The sequence below is a fragment of the Canis lupus genome, chromosome 13 (assembly GCF_011100685.1).
Source record: "Canis lupus familiaris isolate Mischka breed German Shepherd chromosome 13, alternate assembly UU_Cfam_GSD_1.0, whole genome shotgun sequence".
Taxonomy (NCBI): Eukaryota; Metazoa; Chordata; class Mammalia; order Carnivora; family Canidae; genus Canis; species Canis lupus.
The window spans coordinates 19537507-19553745 of NC_049234.1; the positions used below are offsets into that span (position 1 = coordinate 19537507).

General features: G+C 37.9%; 1 protein-coding gene across 4 annotated transcripts in view; it reads left to right on the forward strand.

Annotated features, from left to right (window-relative positions):
* Positions 1-16239, forward strand: part of COL14A1 (collagen type XIV alpha 1 chain) — a 218122-nt gene that overhangs the window by 117287 nt on the left and 84596 nt on the right. For all 4 annotated transcript variants that reach the window (XM_038555416.1, XM_038555415.1, XM_038555414.1 and 1 more), the window contains exons 25-32: positions 3824-3880; positions 5215-5354; positions 8199-8322; positions 8526-8669; positions 9518-9682; positions 10270-10308; positions 10446-10584; positions 14336-14478. In XM_038555416.1, coding sequence (XP_038411344.1) covers positions 3824-3880; positions 5215-5354; positions 8199-8322; positions 8526-8669; positions 9518-9682; positions 10270-10308; positions 10446-10584; positions 14336-14478 — 951 coding nt within the window. The remainder of the gene's footprint in view (positions 1-3823; positions 3881-5214; positions 5355-8198; positions 8323-8525; positions 8670-9517; positions 9683-10269; positions 10309-10445; positions 10585-14335; positions 14479-16239) is intronic.

Consider the following 16239-nt stretch of genomic DNA (forward strand, 5'->3'; position numbering starts at 1 on the left):
TTTTTTTTTTTTTTCCATCCTCCATATGTTTCACAAGGGACTGTAAGGCCATAAGATAGCAAAGTGCTTGAAACAATGACCTTTATTGTGATCTATATCCATAAGGAACGTTTGTGGTATGCAGTGTGTGAAATGAAGTTTAAGGACCCGGTCCTGACATTCAAACAATGGCATATTACCACAGCTATGAGGTGGGAATGGAGCCAAGATGTTCCAAATGGCTGACCCTCAAGTTATTGCCTACTTAAGAGGCTCTTGCACTTTTTCCAAGTTGGCTACAGATCTGATGTACTGAAAGGAAAGGCAAATTATAAAATTAAAACAAAGCACTTTTTACATGTTCTAAAGACCAAGGAGAGTGTCAACTTCTTGGAATGGCTTTTAATCAAGGATTCCTGACGTAAAGGCCAGAAACATGAAAATGGTTTTAATTGTAGTGAATTCTGGGAAATTTATGTACTTAACTCAGTATCTTGAACTTAGACTCAAAGTCCCTGAGGATTTGTTTCTGAATAGGTGGTGGGCGATGGGTTTTCTTGGTAGCCCCTCCATCTTATATCTGACATTTGGAAAGTTCTGTCTATGTATAAATCTTTCAGTTGGTCTGGCACAAGTAGGAAGGAATCAGTAGCAACGTGTGACCTTTAGAAACAGACAGTGAAAGCGTAATAAATGGAATCATCCAATTTTTTTCTAATATGAAGATTTTATTTTATGATACTAAAATATTCCACATTTTATATCACATATATAGTTTTGAGGTATAATCTATGCATCGTAAAATTCACCTAAGTGTACTACTCAGTGATTGTTAGTACGTTTAAAGAGCTGTATAGTCATTACCATGATCCAATTTTAGAATATATCCATCAACCCAAAGGGACCTTTCATACTCATCCACAATCTCTGTCCCATCTTCAGCCCCAGGCTCTTTGCTTTCTTATACATTTGCCTTTTCTGGACATTTGAAAGATGCATCTGGCATCTTTCACTTAGCATATGTTTTTGAGATTTATTCACATTGTAGAATGTATCAGTAGTATGTTTCTTTTTGTCGCTGATTAGAATTCTGTTTTATAGGGATGCCTGGGTAGCTCAGTGGTTGAGCATCTGCCTTTGGCTCAGGGTATGATCCCAGAGTCCTGGGATCGAGTCCTTCATTGGGCTCCCACAGGGAGCCTGCTTCTCCCTCTGCCTGTGTCTCTGCCTCTCTCTGTGTCTCTCATGAATAAATAAATAAGTAAAGCCTTTAAAAAAAAAAGAATTCTGTTTTATGGAGAGGAGATCATATAATTTTGAAGTTACTGGCGGCCTGGTAGTGCACAAGATTTAGAGTCAAACAGACTTGGTTGAGACCCTTTCTAACATTGAGGCCTTGGGCAGTCCCACATCTCTAAACATTTTTTGCTCAGCAGTAAAATTTAACACTTGCCTTCTTATCCCGTGTGGTGATGGTAAAGATCCAAGATAATCTGTTGAGGAAATTTCTACCTGTATCTTACTGAAAAGTATTTGATATCACCATGGCTATCTTCTTAGAAGTTACAAACTAATGGCCATAGGTAAGATATCACCATGAGAGAGGTTTTCTCTCAACCATAGTTTTTTTTTTTTTTTGCCCCCATGCTTTAAAGAATTTGAGGAAAGTTCGAAAGATTTGACAACACAGGATACATATACCATGGTGTAAATCTACTGAGACCAACTGCTGTCTCTTTTGCACAGTATGTGTTCTCAAGTTTGCTACTTGTTGATGTTTAGGCTAATTCTTCGTTCATTTTCATTACCTGCCTGACCTTTAAAAAAATTTGAGTTTTCAATCCCTGGTCTACTTCAACATCCCCTAACCTTAACTCCACCAGTGATAACTACGAATCCAGGGTTAATTTAGATAGCTCTGTTTGATGTAAATGCTTCCTTTACATTGGAGATGTCTGTCTTCTTGTAGCTTCTACCCACTGGATTTAGTTTAACCTTCTGAATCAGTGCAGATCAAGACTTCTTCCTCTTCTCTATGACAGCCTCTCACATTGAAGACAGGGACCATCTGTGTGCCACATAGAGAATATGAATGTGTGTCACCATATCATTGTGGTTCTTCCTACCCAGAAGAGTCTTTGGCCAGGTGTTCTACCCAGACATATTGACCTATCTACCATTGCTTCTCATTAATTTGGTTCTTGGAATTTAGGACTTAGGATATGCCTCAGTTTTCCACATTAAAGAACATGGACAATTATAAAAATGATCCAGCACTTCCATAGGTTTTAAGATAAATACATCTGGCTTTAGAAGCATTTTATGGTACTTTCAAGAAAATTTTACAATCCTAGTTTTGGTATTAAGATTTCTCAATTTTTATTTTATTTTATTTTACTTTTGGTGTTTTTTAGCTTCAAAAATTGCCTTTAAAAGATAAAACTGATATATATATATATATATATATATATCCTTAATAATGCAGTAGAAAGGATATATATATATCCTTAATAATGCAGTAGAAAGTAAAAAGTGCTTTGCTGACCTCCCTGTTTTCCTATCCTTCCTTCCCAGAAATATCTATTTGTACCAGCTTGGTCTCCTTCAAGAAATTCTACTCTATCATCTATCTACCTAATCTATAGCTATATAGACATATGCAGATATGTTGATATATATCATATACATATATATATAAATATCATATATATTTTTTGTTTCACAAAGGGATCATGCCATGGTATTTTGTGACTAACTTCATCTCACATACTAATTAATCTCAAACATTTTTTTATTTCAGTAAATATACAGTTACTTCATTTTTTTAAATATTGAATTATTTTACTCAGAAAGTTTTATCTCATTGCCTCTTAGAATTGGAAGAGACCTTACAATTAAACCTTCAAACCTTCCTGTCAGTGAAGGAATTCCCCTTACAATATTCTTGACATAAAATTAGTCAGCCTCAACTTAGATCTTTCCAGATATTTGGTGCTTTACGAGTCTCCAGGTTGAATGACTATGATTAGTTGAGAGCTTTCCTCATATTAAACTGAGATAACAAAAAGTATTTTCTCAGTTTTTCTTACATTTTTATCGTCAAATAAGAACAAGTAAAGAATATAGTAACATTTAGGATGTTTACCTAATGATGCCATAATTTCCTTGCTCTTTGCCACATGAACTGCTATGATAGTCACCACTGTCACGTAACTATCTCCCATTCCTTTAGCCAATCCCATTTTGCATATTACCTGGACTTCTCATCCCTCATCATCCAGTTTGAACTGATCTGGACACATGATAGCCTCCCAGTGTCCTGACATTTGGTCCTCAAAACTGAAAGTTTTCCAGACACAGTCTGAGCAGAACAGAGAGCAAGCTAGGTTCCACTGGGCACCACATCCTGTGGATGCAGGGTGAGAAGGGGAGAAGGTGCTATTGAACAAGGATTGATGGTCAGTCCTTAGGCAGAATGGAAATGAAGTTTATTGTATGTGTGAAAGCAGCCAAAGACTAATCTGAAATGAATTGGCAAGACTCTTGCCTTAAATCAGCATTAGAACCACTTTGTAGTTGACACTTTGATTGCATGGACTCCTGCTGGGCAAACTGAATTGTGGCAAAATGGCATTTCAGGCCTTCGGTGTGAGTTTTAGGGGGTGGCTGGAGCGAGTTTTCACAGGCTGTGGCTGATTTATAGTAGTCCCCAGATTCACTGAATTCTCCAAGAAGACAATGGTGAAAATCATTGACTTTCCTGAAGAATTATTACTCCATGACCTCCCTCTTGTCACCACAGATGTGATGGCTAATCAATGTTCTTTTTCCCTCTACTTTACAGAATCACTTCCTACTCAACCACCTACTTTTCCTCCGACCATTCCACCAGCGAAGGAAGGTAAAAAATAAGATGATAATGCTGTAATTTTAGGTTTAGAGTTTCTGTTGGTTTTGTTTTTTAAACAAACATTAAAAAGTAGAAAAGGGTACAAAGAAGAAAATTGAAAAGAATTTCATATCCCAGAGGTAATTCCTTCATGCATTTTAGTGTATTTTTTGCTCTGATTTATTAAATAAAATTTTCGTTTTGAGTATATCTTCAAATAGATTTCGCTCTCATTTCAAAGTTGACATCTGATCTTGATTTAATTTGTCCTTGGATACAGCGGACCAGGTTTTCTTTCATAAGCTTATAATTAGCAGATCTTGTGATCCATTTCAGCTTTAAATTCAGACCACAAATTTGTAAGACTTTATAAATCTCAGAACTAAGAAAAACAACCTTACCAGATCCTTATTGTTCCTGGAGTATTACCTCACCTGGAGATGGTTTATTCTGTATTATAAATAGCATTAAGGGATAAAGTTGTGCTTAATAAAATAAAAACCAAGTGTATTTTTTTCCTAAAAAAGGGAGAAAGGCAATATTATCTCAGAGCATATTTGTGTGCAACTGGCCTAAGATTAAAAGATTCATATTATTGAAGAGTAAATTGTTTGTTTCATCATAAAACAGAATCAACCACAATGATACACCCTAATGAGGGGAAGACAGGCATAGATAATCTGAAACAACACAGGGCACCAACAAAGGACTACTGAAAAATGCTTTTGGTGGGGTGCGTTTTGTTCATGTGGTTTTTGCTTGTTATGTTGGTATCAGTAATAACTACTGATAATAGTCTCCCCAGGGTAGCATTAGTGTATATTTCTTGACAAGTACCAATTGGCGGCAGAAAGGCAGAAACAGAATTTGAGAGCAAAGCTGGAAGTTTGCTTATGGTATCAGCAGTATCATGCATATCAGGTTGGAGATTAATCTGCTTCCACTGTGTCCTGTGCCTTCCTTCTGAATTTGAATCTCTCTGAAGTTACTGACTTAATAAGCAGAGAATAGGATACCTAGAGTAGTAGCTTGGACTCTCTTCTAATAAGTGGCTCATTTTTCTATTCTTTCATTTTCTGTCTTGGGGGGCTGAGATTGGTGGATTTTTTTCTTCCTCTCTAATTCCACATGTTTGAGAAAAGCTTCCAGTTGTGAATAGAAAGTTGACTATGAGAAGGAAATGCTTGTCAGGAGGTATAATGAGTAAGAGTTGGGAATATGAGTTATACCTTTCCTTTGGGAAACAGCTGCAGTTACCAGAAGGAAACCATCATCTACTTTGTTGGTTGTAATAACTACTATGTTTTATTCTTGTCTCTAATTCAAAATTTATTCCTGGTCTTCAGTATGTCGTGCTGCCAAGGCAGACCTGGTATTTATGGTGGATGGATCCTGGAGTATTGGAGATGAAAATTTCAATAAGATCATTAACTTTCTGTATAGCACTGTTGGAGCCCTGAACAAGATTGGTGCAGATGGAACTCAAGTAAGGCTGAACAATCTTTAGTTTACTCTGTGCATTAAAAAATTATTCCAAGCTATTGTTATGGATACTTGTCAGCTGATATGGGTAATATAGGGATGAGATCTGACCGCTAGATGAGAGGATAGATAAGTCTGGGTTTGGGGGCAGCTTACTGATGCATGACAAAACTTGAGAAGAGGTTAATTCTTAAAAGCTGTTAAGTTCAGAAAACTAAGAAAGGTTAGAACAGCCACATCAGTATATGTTTCTTTTATGTACTATGACAGAGCAGCTCCTTTAAGGATACACCTAATATTGCCCCTGCCTTCAAGGACATTAAAATCTTAAAAATATTTTTTTGTTTATTCATTTGACAGAGAGAGAGAGCACAAGCGGTGGGGAGGGGCAGAGGGAAAGGGAGAAGTGAACTCCTTGCTGAGCAGGAAGCCTGATTTGGGCTCAGTCCCAGGACCCTGGGATCATAACCTGAGTGGAAGGCAGATGCTTAACTGACTGAGCCACCCAGGTGCCCCAGAACATTAAAATCTTGAAAGAGAAAGGTTGTGGCCATAAATTCCTGTAGATCAAGTAGCACATAAAACATAAATCTAATTTATCCATTCAATCAGGTAAATATTTATTGAGGATTTATTCTGGTCAAGTAGAGCACTGTCATAATGGTGATGACAATGTTCCCAGTTTCAGAGTGCTCATAATACTAAAGGCAGGGAGAGGATGAGGATGAGAGACAGATGTAAAATAGGCAACAAATAAATTCACAGGGTAGGGATGCAACCTACTTAAAACAGTTATATGATTTTAAATTAGCTAAAAGTTATTTTAATTTGTGTGTGGGGTTATTTTAAATTGTGTGGTCAAAAAAGCCCTCTTTGAGAAGGTGATCTTTGAATTGAGATACTAATGATGCAGAGAATGCTAAGTGTAGAATTTCCAGAAAAGGAAGATAGTAAGTGCGAGGGGCCCAAAAGGAAAATGAGTTTTGAGGCTTCAGGTGCCAAAACTTGTGGCTAGAACATAGTGGATGAGCATGTGGAGAGTAGGAAAAGAGGCAGAAGAAAAAAAAGCCAGACCATCTTGACTGCTATGAACCATTGAAGGAGTTGATGTGATCATAATTGCAGTGGGAAGCCATTGGGAAGGCTTTTTTTTTTTTTTTTTTTAAAAAGATTCATTTATGTTTTAGAGAGAGAGAGACTGTGTATGTGTGTGTGTGTGCTTGAGTGAAGGGAATAGCAGAGGCAGAGAATCTCAAGCAGACTCCCCGCTGAGCCCAGAGCCCATACAGGCCTGATCCCATGACTCTGACATCCTGACCTGAGCAGAAACTAAAAGTTAGGCACTCAACCGACTGAGCCACCCAAGCGCCCCTGCCACTGGAAAGTTTTGAGGAGGGAAGATCTAATTTGCTTTTTTAAAAAGGTCATTCTGGGATCCCTGGGTAGCTCAGTGGTTGAGCACCTGCTCAGCCCAGGGTGTGATCCTGGAGTCCCAGGATCGAGTCCCACATCGGGCTCCCTGCATAGAGCCTGCTTCTCCTTATGCCTGTGTCTCTGCCTCTCTCTCTCTCTCTCATGAATAAATAAATAAAAATTTTTTAAAAAAGGTCATTCTGACTGTTTTGTGGAGTGTGAATAGTAACACAGATAAGAGTGGAAGCAGAGAGACCATAGTCCAACAAAGAGATGAGTTGGAGGCCTGGGCATGGGTGGTAGCAAGGAGATTCATGGATAGGAGCCGTTTTGGAATGTGTCATGGAGGAATGGCTGAGAAAATTTGGATGTAAGGAGAACCATAAGGGAAAATTCATAAAGTGCTGAGGCATTTTGTGGAAGGAGAAATTTGTTTTGGATAGAGGGGTCAGATGTGGCTCCTAGAGATGGTGAGATGTGTAGCAGTGGCCCTGATAAGTGGGTAGCAGCCGAAGGCTCACACAAGGGAAACACTTTGAAGATGCTGTATTTATTCCCTCCATGACTGTGCTGAAAAAACAAAAAAAGAAAGAAAAGCCCAATAAATTAAAGATGGCCCCCCAAATTCCACTGAAATAAAAGCAAACAATAGGAAATGAAGCCAAGAAGGTTTTTATCACAGTGGTTAAGGACACAGATTTTGGGAGTACTCGGGTGGCTCAACAAGTTAAATGTTCTACTCTTGATTTCAGCTCAAGTCATGATCTCAGGATGTTGAGATTGAGCCCTAGGGCAGGCTCCATGCTCAGCAGGGAGTCTGCTTGAGACTGTCTCTCCCTCTACCCCTCCCCCACTTGCTTTCTAAATTAACCACAATCAATGAAATCTTAAAAAAAAAAAAAAGAAAAAGAAAAAGAAAAAAAAGAAAACACAGATTTTGAAGTAGGATTTACTTGGCTTCAACTGTGGGCTCTACTCTTGGGATATTGTCCAAAGCACGTGACTCTAAGTGCCTCCATTTTCTTTTGTATAAAACATGGAAGAGTAGTAATTACTTCACAGGTTTGTTTCAGGAGGACATCCTTGTAAAGAATCCACCTCTGATTCTCTGACCTTTGCCAAATTATAAGGCTACATTTTTTCCATCTGTCAAACGAGGTGGCAAAAGGCTTACATACTTTAGTGAAAGATTTTTATGAGACTGAGAGAAGTTTTTAAAAATAAACTGCTTCCTGAAAAATACTTAGAGAACAAAAATGCCATTTGATGTGCTGTCAGATTTGCTCTGTAACCTGTGTGAAATTTTAAGCCAAAGAAATTGTGGTTTGGGTTAAGAAAGAAATTAAAAATGTAATGTGATCATACCATTGTCTGTGCTCTCTGGCCCAGAGGAAGTCTCTATATATATGAAAACAAATACGTTGTCTCTCTCCAGGTTGCAATGGTTCAGTTCACTGATGACCCCAGAACAGAATTTAAACTAAATGCATACAACACCAAAGAGACCCTTCTTGATGCAATTAAACATATTTCATACAAAGGGGGAAATACAAAAACAGGTAAGACAACAAAACTCGGCAAAAATCCAAAAGTAATTCATTATTAGTAATTACTGAAATGACTTTTTTGGAGGCATAGTAATAGAGAGAGATTTTCTAAAAAGATTTTTCACCCATCTAAGAACTTCACTCCCACCCTCTCTTCCCCAGTGAAACAAACAAGGAAAAGAATGAAATTGAACAGTTGCCTTCCTTTGTTTCAGGAAAAGCAATCAAGCATGTCCGAGATAGTTTGTTCACGGCAGAGTCAGGGACCAGAAGGGGCATCCCGAAGGTCATTGTGGTTATAACTGATGGCAGGTCACAAGATGATGTGAACAAAATCTCCGGGGAGATGCAGTCAAATGGTAAGCCACCGATAGTAATGTTGCCATCGTTTTCTGAATACAAATTTATAGGCCACATCTGAACGACTTAATTGTTTCTCTTTCTTAATATTTAATCTAAATCTTTCTTAATATTAACTAGATGATGCAAATTTTTAAAAACATTCCAAGTTACAAATCCAATATTTTGCTACATTTTCTCTAATACTTTTGTTACATATAGGGCACTTTATGTAAGAGAGAGCATCAATTAAGTGCAAAACTGTGCAAAGGACCAATATGCAGGGTCAGGGAGGGAACCTGATCATGGAAACTCCTCAAACTCCTCAGCCTTCTCATCTTTAAAATGGAGATTCTCATAGGATTTTCATGAAGATTCCATTTTTAAGACCTGTCTGGCGAATAGTAGTTTATTATTTATTTGCCAAGAATGGAATCATGACCCACCTTAGGTTGCTAGTCGATTAATATCTCAGGTATTACATGTAAAAAAAAAAAAAAAAAACACCTGAGATAAGTTTCTCTGTCTCAATTCCATTTCATCCTATAAATCTTAAAATAATTATTAGAAATATGTAGCATACAGATGCTCCTTCAATGGCAACTATTTTGTCTCAAGCACTGATTGGGGCATTGACCACCTTGAGTTTCTTTAAAATGGAAAATTGCTTAGGGGATGATGGAATAAGTATCATATAGTGGCATATGGATATGCAGAATTCTGGTGGACTGTAAAAAATGAATTATCCATCCCCCCAACCAGGCCTTCTTCATAAACACATTTTAAACACTGGGACGTGTCTTACATTGCATTATTTGTATTTTGTACAGTTTAAAACAATCAAAAATCTCTCCCCCTCCTGCCACAGGCTACAGCATCTTTGCAGTCGGTGTGGCTGATGCAGATTATTCAGAGTTGGTTAGCATTGGCAGCAAGCCCAGTTCACGGCACGTCTTCTTTGTGGATGACTTTGACGCCTTTAAGAAAATTGAAGATGAGTTGATTACTTTTGTCTGCGAAACCGCATCAGCAAGTTAGTTCTTTGGAATTTGTACTTACTCATGTTGCTTAATGGCTGAAATATTTCATACCAGTTAAATAATGAGTCCCATCTTGATCTGAGAAAAGAATATGGACTTGCAGAGCTGTTTATTATGCAGACATTAAGTTTTGTGGTTTTGAGTATTTGGAAATAAACCTCCGCTCTCCCCCATGTAGAGTTTTAGGTGGATACTTTCCCTAATGAGATGAGAGCCTATGTCTGAAAGCAACTCTCCCGAAACAGCTGTAGCAAATGGTTTTCAAAATCTAGTAAGACTGCTCATCAGGGTAACACATTAGAAGTGAGACTTCTCCCAACACATGCTCTCAAGAGACCACCATCGATTTTTAATAGACCTGCAAGAGGAGAAGGAAGCCATGTCCTTTTGGTTGTAAGAAGCCAAGTGAGAGCATTTCAGTCTTTAGGAATCCACAAAAAACCATAGCCACATCTGGTTTGAATTCCCTTCACAATTGACTTCCGCAAAGATTATGTTAGCTTCCTGTTCTCAGGATAGGGAAAAAATATGTTTGGAAAATATCTAAATTAGGGTTTTATATTGTTTATTTTTTTCCTAGCCTGCCCACTGTTGTACAAGGATGGCACTGACCTTGCAGGTATGCATTATCATACTTTTTCCAAATACAAACATATTAACTCCCATTTGGGGTCCAGATTGTTTTTTCTATCTTTAAAAGACTAATTTTGAAATTTAAAATCCTAAAATGCCTATTCTCTCCCTCTCTCTCTTTAGGATTTAAGATGATGGAAATGTTTGGTTTGGTCGAAAAGGATTTTTCATCTGTGGAAGGGGTTTCCATGGAGCCCGGTACCTTCAATGTGTATCCCTGTTACCGAATTCATAAAGATGCCCTGGTTTCCCAGCCAACCAAGTATGTTTCCATTGCAAGATATTAAAGCCAATCATTTGTTATTATATCTCAATGTGAAAATGATGTCAGCTTGAAATATGCTGTAATAGTTCCCAGTAGGATTTTCCGTGATGATAAGAGCAAATTATTAGATTTCTTTGTTTTAGAAACACTGGACTCATGCATAATGCTTGCTTAACTTTATCTGTTAGTCTGAAAAATATATAAAGACAGTTGATACTTACGTAGCATTGTTCTAAGTGCTTATATATATAAACTCACTCAAAGCTCCAAACAGCTCTGTGAGTTAGATTCAGTTATTATCTCAATTCTACAAATAATGAAACTAAAGCACAAAGAAGCTAAATGACTCAAGTGAGATCACATGGTTGCTTAGCGAAAATGCTGGGACTTGCATCTGGCAATCAGGCCCCGGAGCCCACACCCTGAGCCGTTTCATGCTAGTGCCATGAATTCAGCTCATTTTTCTTTGACAAAGTCAAAGAAGTCATCTTTGAGAAGTCATAACAGCGACTCCATATAGTTGAAGAGTAGTATTGAGTTTATGTACAAACCACATTGTCTACTCGCTTTACAGTTGTGATGTACATAGGGATTCCTGGGCCCATTTACAGCAAATTTCTGGTTCAAGGGATCATCTCTCAAGATGTTATCTGCTATTTTCCATTCCAGTGTGAAACATTTTCAGTGCCCAGATTGTGATGTAGTGTGCACATGTGCATGAACAAATGGGGGAGATCATATTAGAGTATTAAATTCATCTATGCAAATTATACACAAATTGCTTTCCTATCTTCTTCGAAAATATTGTTTATTAAATTCTAGCTTATTTCAGTACTACCCAGATTATTTTATTGTGCTTCATTTAGGAGGATAATATTTGAAATAAGCAGACCTCTATTAATAATATAAAATATTTGCTGTTGTAAGTGTAGCTTCATTTTCCGGAAAATTGTTATAAATGCCTTTGACCTATAGAATTTATGTGCTTTTAGATAAAGCCAACATCTGGTGTTACTTTTTAGGAGAGCTTCTTTTTTCAGAGTTTAGGGTTGAATATTAAAATGGGTATTTGAAAAACACTCCGTGGGAGCACCTGGGTGGCTCAGTCAGTTAAACATCTGCCTTCGGCTCATGTCATGATCCTGGAGTTCCAGGATCAACCTGCATTGGGCTTCCTAATTAGTGGGGAGTCTGCTTCTTCCTCTGTTTCTCACCCCACTCGTGCTTTCTCTGTCTCTCTCACAAATAAAGAAATAAAATCTTAAAAGAAATCCTCTGTGGAGGCCTGACCAAAAATGAGAATTGCCTAAGGGAAAATCCTTTCTACCCCACTGAAATGGCTCATCCAGTGAATACCATCTACCTTTGCTAAATCCATTCACCAGTTCCCAGGCCTCCTCTGACTCCACCAGTATAAGTATCTGACACAGTTACTTACTTCCTCCTCCTGGATTCACTCTCCTTACTGGGCTTCTGGGACACACTTTTTTGAGCTCTGCCTACATTGCCAGCTGTTCTTTTCACTGCTGCCTCTTCTCACCTCCACTTCTTCATGCTGGAGGATCCTTGACATTCTCATTTTCTCTGTCTATACCTATTCCTTAGCAATCTTTTGAGTGGTGTTCAGCATTGTCTATATGCCAGTGACTCCTAAATTTATATTTCTAGTCCAGACCCCTTCCCCCATATTTGGACTAGCATATCTAATTGCATACTAGACATCTCACTCAAGATATCTAAATGGGCATTTCAGACTCTGCATTTCAAGACCATCTGACCTTCGCTCCAGAACTGGCTTCGCTTACAACCTTTTCAATCTTAATGATCACTACATCTAACTAGTTTGTTTCTCAGGCAAAAAATTTTGACTCTTCCCTCATATCCCACATCCACTTTACCAAGAAATCCTGTCATCTGTGCCTTCTCACCATCTCCACTGCCTTCACCCCATATGGGGCGCTGTCATCTCTTCCCAGGCTCATTGAAGCAGGCGCTGTCATCTCTTCCCAGGCTCATTGAAGCAGGCTTCTTCCTGCTCCGACAACCCTTGCCTTCCCAGAGTCTATTCTCCAAGTAGCAGTCAGAGTGATTTTTTCAAAATGTACATTATGTCACTCCAAAATCTGCAATGATTCCCCATTCCCCTTGCATTAAAAGTCAAAACTACTGAATGGCCCATAGGCTCTACATTATCTGAGTACCTATTACCTCTTTGACTTTACCTCCTGTCTTCTTCAGTCCATTCTCCATATATACCAGGCACACTCCACTTTGGTGTCTTTGGGCTAGCTGGATGTTTTTGTCTTTTTGGAGGTTTTCTTCAGATGTAACCTCAGTGAGCCTTCTAAGTGAAGCCAGTGGTGATGACTTTAATTAACATTGCAAAATAATACATTCTAGCATTCCCAATCCCCATTAAACTGTTTTATTTTTCTTGTTGTTGTTGTTTTTCTATGGCATGCTTACCTCTAACACACTGTATAATTCACCCTGCTGGAATTTAAGTGCTTCTACAAGGATAGGTGCTTTGCTGGTTTTACTCACTGATGTATCTTAAGTCCTATTACAACATCTGGCACATAGTAGGGACACAATAAATGTTAGTTGAATGAACAAATGAATGAATGAACTAATATATAAATAAAATGAATGAAAGATTTTTATCCATGCAAACCAAAATCTCATTTTCAAATTAATGCTGAGGTCTCATATTCACAAATCTAACCACTTAATAACTATTAATTAGGGCTCCTACATATGTAAAGGCCTATATTTATTGCTTTGAGAAAAAATTTAAAAGTACATCAGTGATCCACTTAATTGTTAGGGAAAGATAAGATGGTGTAACAGGTTTGGTTCCCCAGAGGCAGATCGAGGTGTGGAGATGAGGGTTCAAGGAGGTTGATGTGGACATGCTCTCATGGAAAGTAATGGAAGGACATGAGAGGAGACAAAGAAGAAAAGTCAAGCTGTGAAACAGTCTCACTGAAAGTCTCCATTGGTGAACATAGAGGAGTTCTGAAAAATGGAGCTACCTCCATTGGAATGAAAGGCTCTGGTCCTCATATGTCCCCAAAGACCAGTCATTGAAAACAGGTGCCATAAAAAAAGTTGGCATGACCTGGGGAGGGTCCTTCCTTCTGCTAAGGCAGTCTCTGAAGGGAGTTGGCATTTGAGAGCTGTCTACCTACAGCACTCCCAGCAACAGGAAGAGTATTATTCTTAACTCTTGAAGGTAGATCTAGATGTTGCATCCCAGCAAGAAGCATGGACAGGAATGCAACTAACTACAACCTATAGTAGAAAGTGACAATGTCTTAAGTTTTACAAAAAGGCTGTAGGTAAATATTATTTATAATACCAAAACTTTTGAGATGACTTAAATGTTTGATAAGAAATGACCAGTTAGACAAGTTATGGAATAGCCAGACAAGAAAAGTTTGTGCAGACATTAAATATCATATTTTAAAAAAATATTTAAGGAAATATAAACTGTGTGGTAAATGGTGCTAAGAAAAGAGAAGGGGCAACATTATACAGATTGGAGAAATACTTACAGAATCCTTGAAAAACTGAAGGTAAATGTACCACATCAAAACAGTGGCCACCTATGGATGGGATTAACAGTTCTCTGTGTTTTTTCTGTTTTTCCAAATCTTATATAATTAAAACATATTTGCTTTTATAAACAGATAAATAACTTTTTGAAAGGGATGCAAGAAAATGTTATTTTCTTTCCATTTTTCAGATATTTGCATCCAGAAGGACTGCCCTCTGACTACACAATGAGTTTTCTATTCCGGATTCTTCCTGACACTCCAGAAGAGCCATTTGCTCTTTGGGAGATTTTAAATAAAAATTCTGACCCACTGGTTGGAGTCATTTTAGATAGTAAGTATATTTATGTATTTGCATATACACGTATGAGTAATGAGTAATGTATATGGCATGCCATCTTTTTAAAAAAAATTTTTATTGGAGTTCAATTTGCCAACATCTAGCATAACACCCAGTATTCATCCCGCCAAGTGCCCCCCTCAGTGCCCATCATCCAGTCACCCCAATCCCCCGCCCACCTCCCTTTCCACTACCCCTTGTTCGTTTCCCAGAGTTAGGTGTCTCTCATGTTTTGTCACCCTCACTGATATTTTCACTCATTTTCTCTCCTTTGCTTTTATTCCCTTTCACTAACTTTTATATTCCCCAAATGAATGAGACCATATAATGTTTGTCCTTCTCTGATTATGGCATGCCATCTTGCCTGTTTTGTGTACCATAGACCCTTGAACAACCTGGGTTTGAAATGCATGAGTCCACTTCTACAAGGCTTTTTTTCTTGATAAATGTAGTAAAATATTATAAATTAATTTTCCTTATAATTTTCTTAATAATATTTTTCCCTAGCCTGCTTTATTGTAAGAATATAATACATTATGCCTATAATATACAGAATATATGTTGATCAACTGTTTATAAGTAAGGCTTCTGGTCAACAATAGGTTATTAGTAGTTAAGTTTTTTGGAAGTCAGAAGTTACATGTGGATTTTCAACCCCACGTTATTCAAGGGTCAATTATATATTGTAGAGTAACTCATTTATCTTAAGCCATGAGTAAATACTAGCAATAAATTATGTAACAGTTGTTTCATCCATTCATCCACTCGTCCTTTTAACACATATTCACTGACTTTCTACTATGTGCCAGCACGAGGCTCTGGGATTCAGTAGTGGGCAAGGCAGAAAGAGACAATTACTGGGATAGTAAGGATTGCAGGAAGAACAAAATTGATGATTGGGGGAGTTGGGAAGGTCACTGGGAGGGGTAAAACCAGAATCATTTTTTGCACATGGATATGATAAGTATAAGATTTTTCTTTTGGGTTCCTTAACCCAATTCCAATGTGTGTTGGGGATATGAGGAGAGTGGAAATTTTACACCTAACACCAAGCAGTTCTCAGATATCAGGAGGATGCTGAGAATTCAACTCAGTTTTAATACTATCTATCCAGAGATAGCATCAGATGCCCTATGTAAGGGTTCAGTGTCATAAGACTGTTCCTCCACCCCCACTACCTGTGTTTCTGATTGACTAGTTATAAATCAGAGATTTTACAAAAAAAAAAAAAATCAATCATCAACCCTACAAGCTCTTCTTTGGGTTTGATTAATTTGCTAGAATGGCTCACAGAACTTAAAGAAACATTTTGCTTGCTAGATTACTACTTTATTATAAAAAGATATAACTTAGAAACAGCAAGATGGAAGAGATGCATAAGACAAGGTGTGTGGGAAGAGGCACAGAGGGTCCATATCCTCTCCAGGCAAATATTCACCTTGTATTCAGCAACCTAAAAGCTCTCTGAACCCCATCCATTGGGTTTTATTGAGGCTTCATTATGTAGGCATGATTTATTAAATTATTGGCTATTGGCAATTGAACTCAATCTCTAGGCACTCCTTAGCGGTGGGAGAAAAAAGTGGAATTGAATGTACCAGCCCTCTCATCACAGGGTTGTTTCTCTTGACAACCAGCCTTCCATCCTTAGGTTACCTTACGGTTTTCTGAAAGTTACTTCAGTAATGTAACAAGAAACATCTTAATAGCTCTTATCACAGAAAATTCCAAGTGTTTTGGGAGCTGTGAGCCAGG